This window comes from Dunckerocampus dactyliophorus, chromosome 4, assembly GCF_027744805.1.
Source record: "Dunckerocampus dactyliophorus isolate RoL2022-P2 chromosome 4, RoL_Ddac_1.1, whole genome shotgun sequence".
Taxonomy (NCBI): Eukaryota; Metazoa; Chordata; class Actinopteri; order Syngnathiformes; family Syngnathidae; genus Dunckerocampus; species Dunckerocampus dactyliophorus.
In genome coordinates this window covers 2,014,154-2,028,769 of record NC_072822.1, presented here as the reverse complement: position 1 = coordinate 2,028,769, position 14,616 = coordinate 2,014,154, and the positions used below count along the sequence as shown (strand labels likewise).

Genomic DNA, 14,616 nt, shown 5'->3' with positions numbered 1-14,616 from the left:
CTAGTCTTGGTTACATAACACTGGGTCAGTGAACGCAACATAGATCTGTATGCAAGCTTCATTTGTCACGCACATGTCCATGCATACATGATATCGTCCAATCATACAGGAAGGAAAGGAGGTGAGACAAGGAACACGGACAGGGTGAAATCAACAAGATGGGAAGGAGTGGAGAAGGAGGAGGGCGGCTTGACAAGGAGGGCAGGTGAGAATGGGTGAAGAATGGAAGACAAGCGAGGAAGAAGGTGGAACAATCGGAGGAGATGTGAAGAGAGTTGGGCGAGGGGGGGTGAGAAGACAAGACAAGCAAGAGGGGGGGATGTGAGGGGAGGTGACGCTGAGAGCGGATTAGCAAGACTGATGATAGAAGAGGACACCTCATCAGCACTGAACAAGACGCAGTTTTATATGGAAATATCAAGACTGCATGGGGCAAGAATGAGGTGATGGGTGGAGGATGGTAACCACCACACGGCTCCAATCCAGCAAGGTGGAGGCGGGCCACTGTTATTAGTTCTACGTAGTATTACATTTGAAATGGTGTCAAACGTACCACAATAGTGTATTGGAAGTGTGTTAGCTCTTAAACGCGGGGGGGTTAAAGTGCTTTTAAGGAACACTGCATTTTGTGTGTCCGTAGCTTTAATGCTAATGAGCTGTGGTCGTCTCCGACAGAGTGTACGTCTTCAAGAAGCATCCACTTTTGACATGTGCACTGCAACTCTGCACTTGTCCATCGTAACAGATGCCATATATCACGTCCAACAACGTAACAGTGGGACAGGACGACACAAAGGTTGCTATTCATCATGCTATACAGTATACAGTATACAGTATACTGTATGTGTACTGTATATACAGTATATACTGTATGTACATATATACTGTATACAGTATATATTAAGATGGTTTGTCTCTCTTCCATTGTTAATTCCCTTTTTGTTGTGCCATTTTTGTAGCAACAAATGATTTTCTCCAGAACACTGTTTTTATGCAGGCAGAGGAGGTAGTAAGGACCCCAGGAAAGCTGGACACCTGAACACCCGTAGGAAGAGTTGCACCAACTGCCGAGGCTTGATCAACCTCCATTTCTGCAGAACAGCTTTAAATTGTTGACCCTTGTTGGCTTGTTATGTTAATTTAGACTATTCAGCCTCCCAGGTATGTTCTTTATGCCAGGGGTGTCCAAAGTCTGGCCTGCTGCCTATTTTTGTATTGACCCGCAGCATATTTAATTATAATCCATCCATTCATCCTTTTTCTATGCCACTTATCTTAATTAGGTCGTGAGGTTTAATTATAATATCATAATAAATTCATTATTAATATATTCACATTTAATTAAAACTATAAAAAAAACAACAACAGCAAAAATGGAAAGATAAGCAGTAATTTACCTTATCTAATATTTTATGTCACATTTTGACTTTATTCATGTAAAATTACAGCTGTTTTTTCCATTGCTGCTGTAGTTGTTTTCTTTTAAATTTCCAACTCATTCAACTTTCTCCTTGTAAATTTTCTGATCATAATTTTGATTTTATTTTTGTAACATTATAACTTTTTCCGCAACCTAATTTTCCAAAAATGACTTCATTTTAATATGTTTTAAAAAAATGTTTTTCTTTAATATTTTGACTCTATACTACTAAAATGACATTTTTCCTCATATTATTACAACACTTTTCGCACAAAATACATTTTTTTTGTCTTGATATTTTGACTTTATTCTTGTAAATTACTGCTGATTTTTCCAGTTTTAGTGTTAAAATTATATTTTTTGAATGTGCCACGGGCCATGGGCCAATAAAGAATCAGCAGTGGGCCGCATATGGCCCCCGGGCCACTCTTGGGAAGCACATTATCGTTAACATGTTACTGTTAAAAACATCATTAAAAGTGAATTCTGCATAAAGATGAAAGAATAATGTCATGGCCCCCTTAGCCGTCACACAGTCCAGGGAAAGCCTGAACAATGCTGCGATTGAGCCGACATCCCCGTGGTTTCCCTGTCATGTCACCAGAACGTAAAGCAGAGCGCCAACACGAGGATGCGGGCAGTGCATCTCTCACATTTGAGTGCAGCGCCGCGAGCCCAAAGGAATTTATTTAAGGATATGCGGGCAGAAAATGCGGCGAGTCCTTTCGGGAAGGGAGCAGGCGCCTCACTCGATGTCAGACGCGTGACACGCTGGGACGTGACCCTGATAAGCGCTGATGTGCGACTGTCTCATCTGTTGTGAAGGGACCGACTGGTCGGCCCTGGCTGCAGTTTCAGATGCTTGCTGTCGCATCCCTCCCACATGACCACTGTCAAGCTCTACCTTTCCACCAAAGCCAACCCCACTCTCTGACTGCCTTGCTGGACTCAATCTGTGGTTCTCATCCAGTTTCCTACAACTTAACAGCGATAAAACTGAAATCTTAGCCAAAGTCCACACCAGCCAAAACCAACAGTTTCCATTATACTTGAATTCCTCTGTCCCCCCCCCCCAAGTTAAGAGTAACCTTCAACAACACACTCTCTTTTCAAGCTCACATAAACAGCATCACCCAGTCCACCTGCTTCCATCTACGTAACATGAATCGCCTTCGTCCGTCACCTTCCATCCTCGATGACTGCAACTCTCTCCTCTCTCCCCCCGATAAGTCACTTCACAAGCATCAGCCACCCACCCCCATCCAGCACATCACCCTGGTCTTGCAGCAGCTCCATCGGCTCCCCGATCAATACCGCATCCAGGTGAAAATAATTCCCTTTACTTTCAAGGCTATCCGTACCCTCGCGTTCAACGATGTTACACAGAGTGAAGATCTGGTGTGTACATGCTCGTCCTTTTCAAAAACTGGCTTGAGTCGCTGGTCCACTGCTTCAAAGCTCCGCCTGATGATGTTGGCTAGGTTTTTTTGCGGGGAACGGACAGAAGGGTGACTTCTGTCCAGTTCTTACGGTTGCTGAGGGTTCCTTCCTTTGGAAATTTTCACGATGACAACCTCGGTCCACTTGTCAGGTATTTGTTTGTTTGTGTGAACAATGCACTGAATAGCAGAGGCAGCGGTACATCAATTACATTGATTTTGAGAAGGCTTTCCACAGCATCAACAGGGCATAAGGAATTCCAAAACAGATCATCCTTGTCCTCAAGAGTTGCTACAACCACTTCAATTGCAGAGTGGCAAACAGCAAGTCCACCTTTGGTGTGAAGACGGGTGTTAGACAAGGATGTCCAACAACGATGGACCGGCCACGGGGCATGAGATGGACCCTGTGTGAAAAAGTGATTGCCCCCTAAAGCTAATAAGTGGTTGGGCCCCCCTTAGCCGCAACAACTGCAATCAAGCGTTTGCCGTAACTTGCAATGAGTCTCTTACAGCGCTGTGGAGGAATTTTGCAGAATTGTTGTCATTCAGCCACATTGGAGGTTTTTCCTTTTTAAGGTCATGCCACAGCATCTCAATAGGATTCAGGTCAGGACTTGGACTAGACCACTCCAAAGTCTTCATCCATTCAGAGGTGGACTTGCTGGTGTGTTTTGGATCATTGTCCTGCTGCAGAACCCAAGTTGCTTTCAGCTTGAGGTCACCAACAGATGGCCGGACATTCTCCTTCAGCAGAGTTCATGCTTCCATTTATCACAGCAAGTCTTCCAGGTCCTGAAGCAGCAAAACATCCCCAGACCATCACACTACCACCACCATATTTTACTGTTGCTATGATGTTCTTTTTCTGAAATGAGGCATTACTTTTGCACCAGATACAATGGGACACACACCTTCCAAAAAGTTCAACTTTTGCCTCGTCAGACCACAGAGGTCTTGGGGATCATCAAGGTGTTTTCTGGCAAAATTGAGACGGCCCTTAATGTTGTTTTTGGATTATTTTTTGTCCCTTAATAATAAAAGTTTCATTTAAAAGCTGCATTTTGTGTTGAGTTGTGTTGTCATTGACTAATATTAAAATTTGTTTGATGATCTGAAACATTGAAGTGTGACAAACATTGACTTTATGAAGTGGTTTTACCCTTCTTTTCTGTAAAGCACTTTGCATTACCTTGTGTATGAATTGTGCTCTACAAACAAACTTGCCTTGTCATTGTTATTGCACTCTACTGGTTAAAAAGAGGGTTTGTCTTATCGTCGTGGCGGTCTCATGTTCGGGTATACAGCCATGGAAAAAATGATGAGACCACCCTTACAGACCACCTGTTTATTGGTCCATTTGTTTGGGCAAATATCAAGATGCTAACAAATATAGCTCGTAAGAGTTTCATTTAAGAGCTGATATCTGGCAACTTCCATGCTTTTCTTGATAATAACCAAAACCACTTAAGTTCTTACATGACTAGCTACAGCATTGTACTGCCAAAACATGTAATTGTGTTGTCATTGTTACATTTGGCCAAACAAAGGCACCTTTAGTTGTATCAGGCATCAAAATGAAGAGTAAACCGAAGAAACGAGGGTGGTCTAATATTCGTTTCCATGACTGCATAAAGAAAGGTAGTTGGATGGTGTCGATGAGACGGTACCATTTGTATTCTACAACCTCTACATGACTTTGAAAATTCCAAGATGTGTTCCTGGGAATGAGCTAGAGGAACACTCCACCCCCTCCATGAACAGAACATGTACAGTAAGGCCTGATATGATGGCTAATCTGCAACGCACCATCTTGCTGCCTCATGTGATTAAGATCAGTTTTTTCATCTTAAAAAGGCGAGTCTGTGGACATGTGACATTCTGTATGTAAAGCATGCAGACAAGCAGATGTGTTCGCCTGGCAACAGCTGCTAATCTCCCTGAGCACACCGGGAAACCGCAGCACGACACAGCAACTTCCTGCAGAGAGACTCCATGGAGGTAAGCTTCACAGTGCGTATTCACAAACACGCACACACATACACACACACCACCTGCCGACACAAGTGTGTGTGTGTGTCGTGTCCGTGCTGGAACGCCGTGGCTGTGCTTACCTTCACTGTGCACCATGAAGGCACAAATAAACAATCAATGACATTCAAGAACGTCACGTGGTTCACATTTGTCAGCAAAATAAAACAGAATATCTAACATGGAAAATCCCACCTTCAAGCACTTTTTACTCAGATATAATCCATCAGGTTGTAATTGATTGTGTTAATGTCACATCCTCTATATCCTCTATAGATCCTCTATATGACAGGAGCGCTCAGCCGTATGATGTCATGAGTGCTCTGCTGTTCTTATGGTTCTACTTGAAAGAAAAACCACACTTGCCAAAGATTCTTTATACACCTGGAGTCCCCTGCTGTTTTTACGGATCTATTTAAAAAATATCACTTGTCAACAGTGATCTGCAAGGCTATATTGCAAAAACGCTGGTCAAAGATCCTCTATATGACGAGAGTGCAAGTCAAAGATCCTGTCTATGACAGGAGCGTGGTGGTTACAACATTACTTGAAAAACAATGCTACTCAAAGATCCTCTATATGACAGGAGCACTCTGCTCTTTTTGACAACCAGTGAAGAAACCACGAGGCAGAGATCCTCTATCTGACGGGAGCGCTCTGCTACATTTAAGGATGTACTGCAAAAACGCTAGTCAAAGATCCTCTATATGACAACAGTGCAAGTCAAAGATCCTGTGTATGACAGGAGGCTCTGCAAGGCTGTACTGCAAAAATGCAAGTCAAAGATCCTCTATAGGACAAGAGTGCAAGTCAAAGATCTTTGTATGACAGGAGCAGTTTGCTGTTTTTATATATCTACTTGGGAAAAAAAATGCTAGTCCAAGATCTTCTATACGACAGAAACGCTCTGCTCTTTTTGAGGACCACTGCAGAAACCACGAGGCAAAGATCCTCTATATGACGGGAGCGCTCGGCTGCTTTTAAGGATGTACTGGAAAACTGCTAGTCGAAGAGCCTCTCGCTATATGACAGGAGTGTTCTGCTGTTTTTATGGTTGTCCTTGAAAAAAAATGCTAGTCAAAGAGCCTCTATATGACAAGAGTGCAAGCCAAAGATCCTGTATATGACAGGAGCTCTCGGCAAGGCTGTACTGCAACAGCGCAAGCCAAATATCCTCTATATGACAAGAGCGCAAGTCAAAGATCCTGTGTATGACAGGAGCGCTCAGGATGCACTGCAAAAACGCTAGTCAAAGATCCTCTTCATGACAAGAGCACTCTGCTGTGTTTACCGCAGAAGTATCATTCACACCCCGGTCTACACGATTGACTCCATTCGTGTGTTTTGCTTTTTCTTTGGCTTTTTTGGGTTTACCACTGCACACGTTTGGCAAAGAGGAAAAGGGTGATGATAACCGTAGAACGGGAAATGGTGTAACATCCTGTCCTGTTTTTTGGTTGTTTTGTTATGTAATGCGGTTATGGAAACCTACGGAGACGTCGTCAGTATGCATGACGGCGCCAGCGTGCAGAACATCAGTGACGGCGCCGCGCCAGCCAGCTTCTTGGGAGAATGGAAACAAAACAAAGCCATGAAAAAGACTTACAATATTCATGAGCGTGAGGAGGTAGTTCTGCACGTGCTCCTTCCCGTGAAATCGAACGACGGAGTCGTCAACTCCCAGCAGGATTTCGATGTTGTAGTCGTTCTCCCCGGCATCGCGCCGGCGCCGGCGCTGGCGCTGGACCGTGTCATTGATCTGCCTTGCTACGGTATCCACAGTCCCTGGAACATCCAGCTCCGCTTCTCTGAGAGCTATAAAAAAAAACAAAAAAAAAAGAAGTCACCATTAAAACAATGAGGACGCTTGCTGGCCTTTAGGGGCCCCATTATTGGCCCGGGGCCCGCTTGTGGATAAGCTCATTCATCTGTCATAGGGTAGCATCTTCCTGACGCGCACAGGCGACCAGCCGTTATCTCACGATGACTTTTCACAATCAATACAATCGACTGCTACTGTGCTGGCAATCAAACGTTTGACATCAAGCACAGTGAGTGCAGTGACTTGAGGATCCAAATACTTTACTACATTTTGATTCAAGAGCAGTTTTACAGCATTAAGATCTGGTATCACAGGTATCGACATTTGAGTATCGATCCCCACATTGTGCAAATACGGACATGGCATGATGTGGGGACACTATGGAACTGCCTGGGCACTTTTGGTGCTGAGCGCTATCTTGCTAGGTGCTAGCATGCCTACTGTTAACATGTGAGCATTTGAGCTCATTTCCTTACTGTATGTCTACGTGAAAATACAGACATGGCATGATGCAGGGACCCTACAGGACAGCCTTGGCACTTTTGGTGCTAGCATGCTAACTGCTAGCATGCTACTCACTTGCTTGGAGGTGTGTTTGGGATCGTAAGACTACAATGTGGCCACGTGTCCCAAATTAAAGCAGGCCAAAAGCCAATCCGAGGTAGATATGCAAAGAAAAACAGCTAACACACCAGCGTATCATTAACAGTAGTGTTAGTATCAAATTTCACTTTTTCTCAACGTTTGCTGATTTTTCCACCTTGTGCCGTTTTCTCCTTTCATCGTATTGCTTGTATTTCAGGTCACCCCTGCTTTTATTGTTTGAAAGTGATCCAGGGGACAAATTTTCTTTCATGTTCTCACAAAACGGCTGATCCCGCCAACAGACGCTTCATGGACACAAGCCAGAGTGTGTGTGTGCACATGCAAACGATCTCCAGTTATTTATCATGCCCATGCCCATGCCCATGATCCCCTGCGGTTACATAAGACAGAAAATCTGATTTGGCTTCAAAGTGCCTTCTTGGCTCCACTTGATATGAAAGTGAAGCGAATTTTTCCACTTGAGAGGTCCTCATTGTAAACCTGATAACACACGCCTGTTGGATGGCAGCCTGGGTCGGTACTCAGCGTCGGCCTAATACTGCGTAGCTTTTCACTCTGAAGGCCGCGGGCATCTACAGTACAACCAAGCCTCACAGGAACCACTGCTGACATGATATCATTCATCTGCTCCACCGTGTAGGCGTTACTGAAACATGCAGCTCTCACGTCTGCAGCTGATGGATAGTTCTGGAGCTTCAGGCTGCCTTTTAAGATGTGTAGCAAAGCCTGTTGTTTGTTGCGGGGTGTTCTGGTCGTTTGGGGAATAAAACTGAAAAGGAAAGCGGTGCAGACTTCGGGAATGAAGGGGTTAATGAAAGCGCTGGAGCGGAGAATGCGGGTGGTGTTGTGAATGATGAGCAGTGAGAGAAGGTAGGGTGGAGTCTGACCAATGAGTGTTTTATAGATAAGCAGGAGCCAGCAAATTTGTCTGCGTGAGCGAAGAGAGGGCCAATTGACCAGGGAGTACAGTTTACAATGGGGGGTGTTGAAGGGAGCTCCACTGACAAAGCAGATGGCTGCATGGTGTCTCGCTGGAGGAAGGGTTTTAAAGCTGCGCTATGAAGAACATCTCCGTCATCTATAATTGGAAGGACAGCCCGAGTTGAGCAGAATGTGAGTATTTGTTCCAGTGACAGCCTAGTCTGGCTTGAACTTGAGAGATAAGAGTGTTGATGTGTGTTTCAAATAAGTCAACTGTCCGGCCAGATTCCCAGGTACAGCGGTGCCTTGGTTAAGGTCCGACTCAAACCAAAACAGACTCTAACCTGAGCAAATTTTGAGAAGTGGTAACAGATCTGAGAGAATGCCCTCCACCCTCGCTGACTGCGTACGCCCAGAGCAGCAGCGGTTAAATCGAGGCAGCTCTCGGACAGACCGATGTCCCGCAGCCTTTCAAGTCAGCACAGCGCTTTGTTGTCTATGGCACATCCAGTATCATTTACCGCTGTTAGCGTGGCAGAGGTACAGCTGCGTCCTGATGCCAAGCCAGCATTAAAGGTCTCTAGACGCTCTACCAGCTCGCGCTTGATGATTTTTGAAAGGCAGGGCAGAAAGGAGACGGGTCCGAAACAGTTGTAAAAACATCTTTCTTTTGGACGGAAAAGAATGTGACAGTAATGTCATACTGCATGCACACAGTTAGGCATCGCCGGTTCCCTCGTTTATTGTGGTTCATCGATTCCAGACCCAAATCGTAGGCTTCCTTATTTATAAACGGAATATTTTTGTAGTTACAGCATAGAAAACCTGCTTACAACCTTCTAAATACAAGTTTCAACATTATTAGAGCCCTCTAGACATGAAATAACACCCCTGTAGTCACTTTCACACTCCTATTAACAAATATAGTCGTGTTAATAACAGAATATAAGACATCTTAGACATGAAGAAGACAAGACTTACACGCTAGCATTGACAGCGTACTTAACTCATTCAATACCAGAGACTTAGTTGTACGTTTTTATAAACACGAACGCCCGATCCCAACAATGTAGGTATACGTCTGTTACGTTTTTTGGAGCTAGTGGCAAAAAGAGGTGACGGCACAACTCCCCACTCAAGGATTTCACTTAAAAACGGCCACAAGGTGGCAGAAGTGCATTTGATAAGAGCTCGACAGACGTCGTGTGGACAAAAAAACAAACAAACACACATGATAGGAAGGAGGAAGTGAGAGAGCGTGGAGGAGCGTAGCCTGCAGAAGCTTACGCATTGTAGGGAAATTTTAACACATGCACACGCGTGCGCACACACAGTTCATAGTTCCCACATAGTCCATGGTGTTATATTTGTAAACAAATTGTTATTTTCATGTAAAAACAACCCTTTTTTGTGTTGTTTATGTCGGTATATTTGAGCTGTCACAAAAGCACAAAATATTTGTGTCAAAGTGAAATGTAGCTGGTTTCCTCCCTTTGCTAGTTGGGAACTGATATTTTCCTGAAGCGTACAGTAGAACGTAGGTACGCTCATTACCAACGAACAGAAAAAGGTAGAAACTAACTTTTTGTCTCTGATGAAAGACGGGAGTGTAATGTTTGTGTTGGTAGCTTCCATGTTTATAAACCATACAACACAATATTCTGCCTGCCTTGAAAGATCAGTCCAAATGGTCTAAAATGGCCGCTAGTGAAGGGCTTGTCTTTTGAGAAATGGCTGGGGTTGAATGAGTTCATAATAGCGGCCAAAACTAATTACAAGTTGCTTAAATATGTTTTTTTTTTTTTTTACTAAGAATAGGCCGTATTCAACCATGAATCAGCAATCATTTATGAATTGATTCGATTTGGAAAAACGCGACATACCGAGGGTGCGAGGTTGGACTACGGAATGAAAAAGTCCCGATTTCAAAACCACTAACATTTTTCCATCATACCGTTCCTGCGGTATGAGAGAAAGTGGGAGTCCAGCGCGAAATCCTTTCCTCGCAGCCGGAACTGGGCGATGATGTGCTGCCAAAAGACATGACATAGATAGCGCCGACGTTAGCTGCCTCGTTAGCATCGAGCGCCGTCGCTGTAATAACGACACGAGTGCCCTCGTAGCGTGCGGATTTAGGGTGTATTTCACCTGGCATTCCAACTAGTGTGTAGGCACATAACACATATTCGACATGCTGACATGAACATCATAACCTAATAAGCTGTAAATGTCAAATAGCACAAACACATTAAAAAGTAAGATTCCTCCAAAAGGGATGCACATTTCCAACGGGCTTCCTTGTTATGCGCATGCGCAGCAGCGCTAGCTAGGTGGCAGAACTCAATGAAGGCCCACGAGTCGTCTCACCCGTACGGCCGTACTGTTGTCATCGGTGTCGGTCGACATATTACTCGCGGCGAGGGCCACCAAACGTGGAGATGTGACTCAGAGCGGGACAGGAGTCAAGGATAACTGGTGTCAACCGTTTACTCTCCACTGAAGCACAAGCAACGACCACGTAGCGGAAGGGACACTTGTGTGCAAGTCTCAACTATATTGTCAGCCACCAAACAAAAGAATGAATAAAAACTCCACAAATACACAATCCAACAACTCCAAAACCCTCCGGTGGATAAGTTGTGTTTAACAGCAATGTGGCGTATGTGTCGCAAAAATAACAGCACAGGAACCGCAGTCGGGGCCAAAATGTCGCCCTGTTGTGTGCAGCGCGTCAGGAGTAGAAGCGGTAGATGATTTTTATTTCAATGTTGTTGTGCAGTAATTTGCACAATTGAAACAAAAAGGAAGCTTTTCGCTTGTTTCGCTATTTTAGGTGAGCTCGCGAGCCGTAAATCAAACGTTTCATGTTTTCCAGGGATGCTCGTGCTGCAGACAGTGCCAGTGATTGAGTGGAGAGGAGGCTAAAATAAATAGGAAGAAATGGCCGCCACCTAGGTCCGTGGCCTGGCTCCCACAGGCTCGGGATTGTGGAGCGCATTCCTGCCTCCGTCATGACACAGGCATTCTTGTGCAGTGGCCAGCCAAGCCCCCTCCCCCTTAAGGGTAAACAGCGTACTTCAAACGCACAGGACTTCCCCTCAGTAGCGCTACTTTAAGACCGCTAGTGTGCTTCAGTCAGCAGATAGCCCAGCCCCGCCACCTCCGCCCCTCGGTCCCCAGGGACCCCCTCCATGCAGCTGCCCAGGAGACGAGGTGGTGGTGGTGGCGGGGGCGGGGCGGCGTACCCACACGTGGCACTGCTGGGCAAGGTGGCAACGAGGCCAGCCAGCCAGCCGGCCAGCCGGCCAGCGCACCGCCGCAGGCTAAAAATGGCAGCGACGGGCAGCTCGCCATGGAGCTGGAGTGGAAATCTACTGTGAAGCGCTCATTTTCTGTTATTTCTTCAAGTATTAATGTTGGTCCCTGCAAGAGTTTAGCTTTAAATGCGCCACATTTCTGCTCTCAGCTCAGGTGCGCTAATTGTTTCCAATAAAAAGCAAAGCTGCAGTCAGCACATCTGGCAGGAGAACGTCTGCATCCAGGCCATTAGAGCCACAATAAACATCCAATTACATTCACAATAGCAGCTGTAATCCTTCCATGTGTCCCTGCCAAGGATTGGCCCACATGCTCTTGCTAGCTCTGTATGAAATCATCCGTCGTTGCCTTTTTGCTTTCATGTGCAAAGTGGGCCGAAGACGGAAGATAAGGCTCGCTAACGACAGCCCCACCAGATGAGGCACTGGAATTTACCCCAAATATGAAGAAGAGCCAAACAGAGGAGGCGTGACAGTGTTGACTGTCGCGAGTGAACAATGACAAGTGAAGAGAGAGTGTCCATGTCTCACATACATTCCAAAGAAAGTGCAGTTTTTCTTGATGTGTTTTCCCACATCTATCATGCAAAATGAGGCGATGGCTGAGGTCATCGGCCATCGGTTTTTATGTGTACTTTGGACCGGAATGCTGCCTTGTCCACCTCAGGTCGGCTATTTCCTCCTTCCCAGCAGCATTCGCTACCCAGCTGAATGTCTTCTACAAAGGAAACAAGACTTTTTAATGTCATTTGTCAGTAAAAATGATGGAGAGACAATAGGCCCTGATTCAACAAGTAATCAATAAGAACGGCGACTGGAACGCATAATAAGCATTAGCCCCCATTGAATCATTGCAGCAGCAGTAGCGAGCGTTCTGAGGCCTCCCTTGATTCAGCGCTCACAATTAGCTTGCTGTCATGTCAGGGAATTCTCGCCTCCCCGAGGAAACACAAAAACCAGGATAATTGCACAAAATTTTTACGGCCGAGGTGATATTATTTTCTCCTTTCTCTTGGAGCTGAAAATGAGCCGTGACAGCGGCGGTGGCGGCAACAAGAGTCTAATTGCGGCGCGCCGCAATAAAACAGAAGATGCTGGCACAAGCGTTTCACGCGGCGAAGACGCCCCGCGCTAGCTTTGTGGTGGCGCGCTCAAGCCTGTTTGCGGCTCTTTATTGTGCCTCGGCGTGCGTGCGCGACGCTTGTGAAACGCGAAAAACAGGGCAGTGTGCACTTTGAGGCACTAAGACTGAAGCCGGCGCTCGGGGGTCCCGCTGGGCCACAAACTCTGCTAGCATCGCTAATGAGCTGAATCACAGGAAAAAATAAATAAACTCCAGAGACTTCCAAGGCAAAAAATGTTGAGGTAATTAGACCTTTAAAATACTCTTCTGGGCGCATTAACTGTGAATAAAAATGGTGCAGTTTGACACTAATTCTAACAGGATTAAAAGATCATTTTTAATGCATTTATTTGTACTTATTTGCTCACAAGCTATAAGTTATTACTGATGCCCTCCTTATTTTATTTATAGACAAAACACAACAGACTACAGGATCATAAATGAAAAATTATTCATGTTCAAAGACAGTCTGAAGTGCTAACATAGCATGCTAAGAACATAACTACCGGTTTTGTTAGCCAGCTAATCGGATGCTAACAAGGAAGGCTGTTTTCTGATGAAAAAAATATATTAAGAATAAAAACGGACTCACGCAGTGTATTAATAACACGACAAGACGCGTGCCACAGTGTACGCTAGCTGGAGAATGCACGCAAACGAGGGAAAATTTTCCACATTAACCAAAAAAACAAGCTAACTGCGACGGACGCAAACCTGGGTTCCACTGTATGAATTTTTTAACCAATTTTTTTATTGGAAATTGTTTTAGTTACTAAAATATAAAAATACAATATGTCTTTTTTTAAAATCTGCAACAGTTTTTAAAAGTTGTAATTACTTAACGGCACTTTTTCAAAGTCTGCAAGTCCAAAATAACTATGCTTAATTTTTACAAACCTTTTTTCTGCAGTTGCTTTATTTACCAAAAAATGTTTCCAAATCAGGACAAAATTGCAGATCATCTAGTGTCCTTTTTTATTTTTATTTTTTTCACTTGCAAGTCAACATAAATATGTATTTTTCAACCTTTGCTTGCAATTGTTTTATTTACTAAAAATGCTGCCACTATATAAATAAACAATATGTAAATGTGTCCATTTTTTATTTCAACTGTATGTTTTTTTTTATTGCATTTATGTATTTTTATTTATTTATTTTGTGTTTTTTGTTTACTTTATGGGGTATTACATTCCTGTATGTCCTGCATGTAAGCTGACACTTTTCTGACACGCTAATTGATAGGCTCTTTAAATCAAACCTATAATCTCTGCTCTGAAGCATTGTGTCTCATCTGTTTCGTCTCTCGCAGCTGCCAATCAAGTCGATGTCCACCTAGCGTCAGTTGTTTTGGTCACGCTGCGAGTACCGAAGCAGACAACGCAGAGCCTTGTTGGGGTGGCTACGTCGCAACATGCAAGCAGACTTAAGGCTTCATTCATGGAAGGCTGCATTTCTAGAAGAAACGCTGGCTGTATTTCCTCTCTGCATCCGCTCTCTCTTCTGCGTGGCAACAAACGAGCCAATGTCACGGCAGAAAGGCCAAGTGGCAAGAATGTTTTCCACTCTCGGCCCGGGCAACACAACCGATCAAATTGAAAGAAATGTCACGACCTGAAAGGCGCGGTCATTAGCCAGCCTCTGACGATGCTCGTTTCTTCCTCCGCTGAGGACGCTTGTGTTACGGCACGTCTCGTCTGCGAGGAAAAGCTGCAGGCGCTGGCAAGAACCAAACTACGGCAGCTGATGGAAACTGTGAGGTGACACGAACGTAGCTGCGAGGTCTTAAGGGGAGTGTCTTTTATCAGGGCAATAAGACACAATAAGTCTATGGGAGCTATGCTAACCCTAACTGAAGCTGTGATCACACAGGGTCACACTCTGATCTGGACCAAAGTAAATGCAAGAAAGAGTCACAGCAAGAAGGACACACAGGTAGA

At 44.7% G+C, this 14,616-nt stretch overlaps 1 protein-coding gene across 6 annotated transcripts in view; it reads right to left on the bottom strand.

Annotated features, from left to right (window-relative positions):
- Positions 1-14,616, bottom strand: part of adamts3 (ADAM metallopeptidase with thrombospondin type 1 motif, 3) — a 129,722-nt gene that overhangs the window by 64,921 nt on the left and 50,185 nt on the right. For all 6 annotated transcript variants that reach the window (XM_054773826.1, XM_054773824.1, XM_054773825.1 and 3 more), the window contains one exon: positions 6,497-6,705. In XM_054773826.1, coding sequence (XP_054629801.1) covers positions 6,497-6,705 — 209 coding nt within the window. The remainder of the gene's footprint in view (positions 1-6,496; positions 6,706-14,616) is intronic.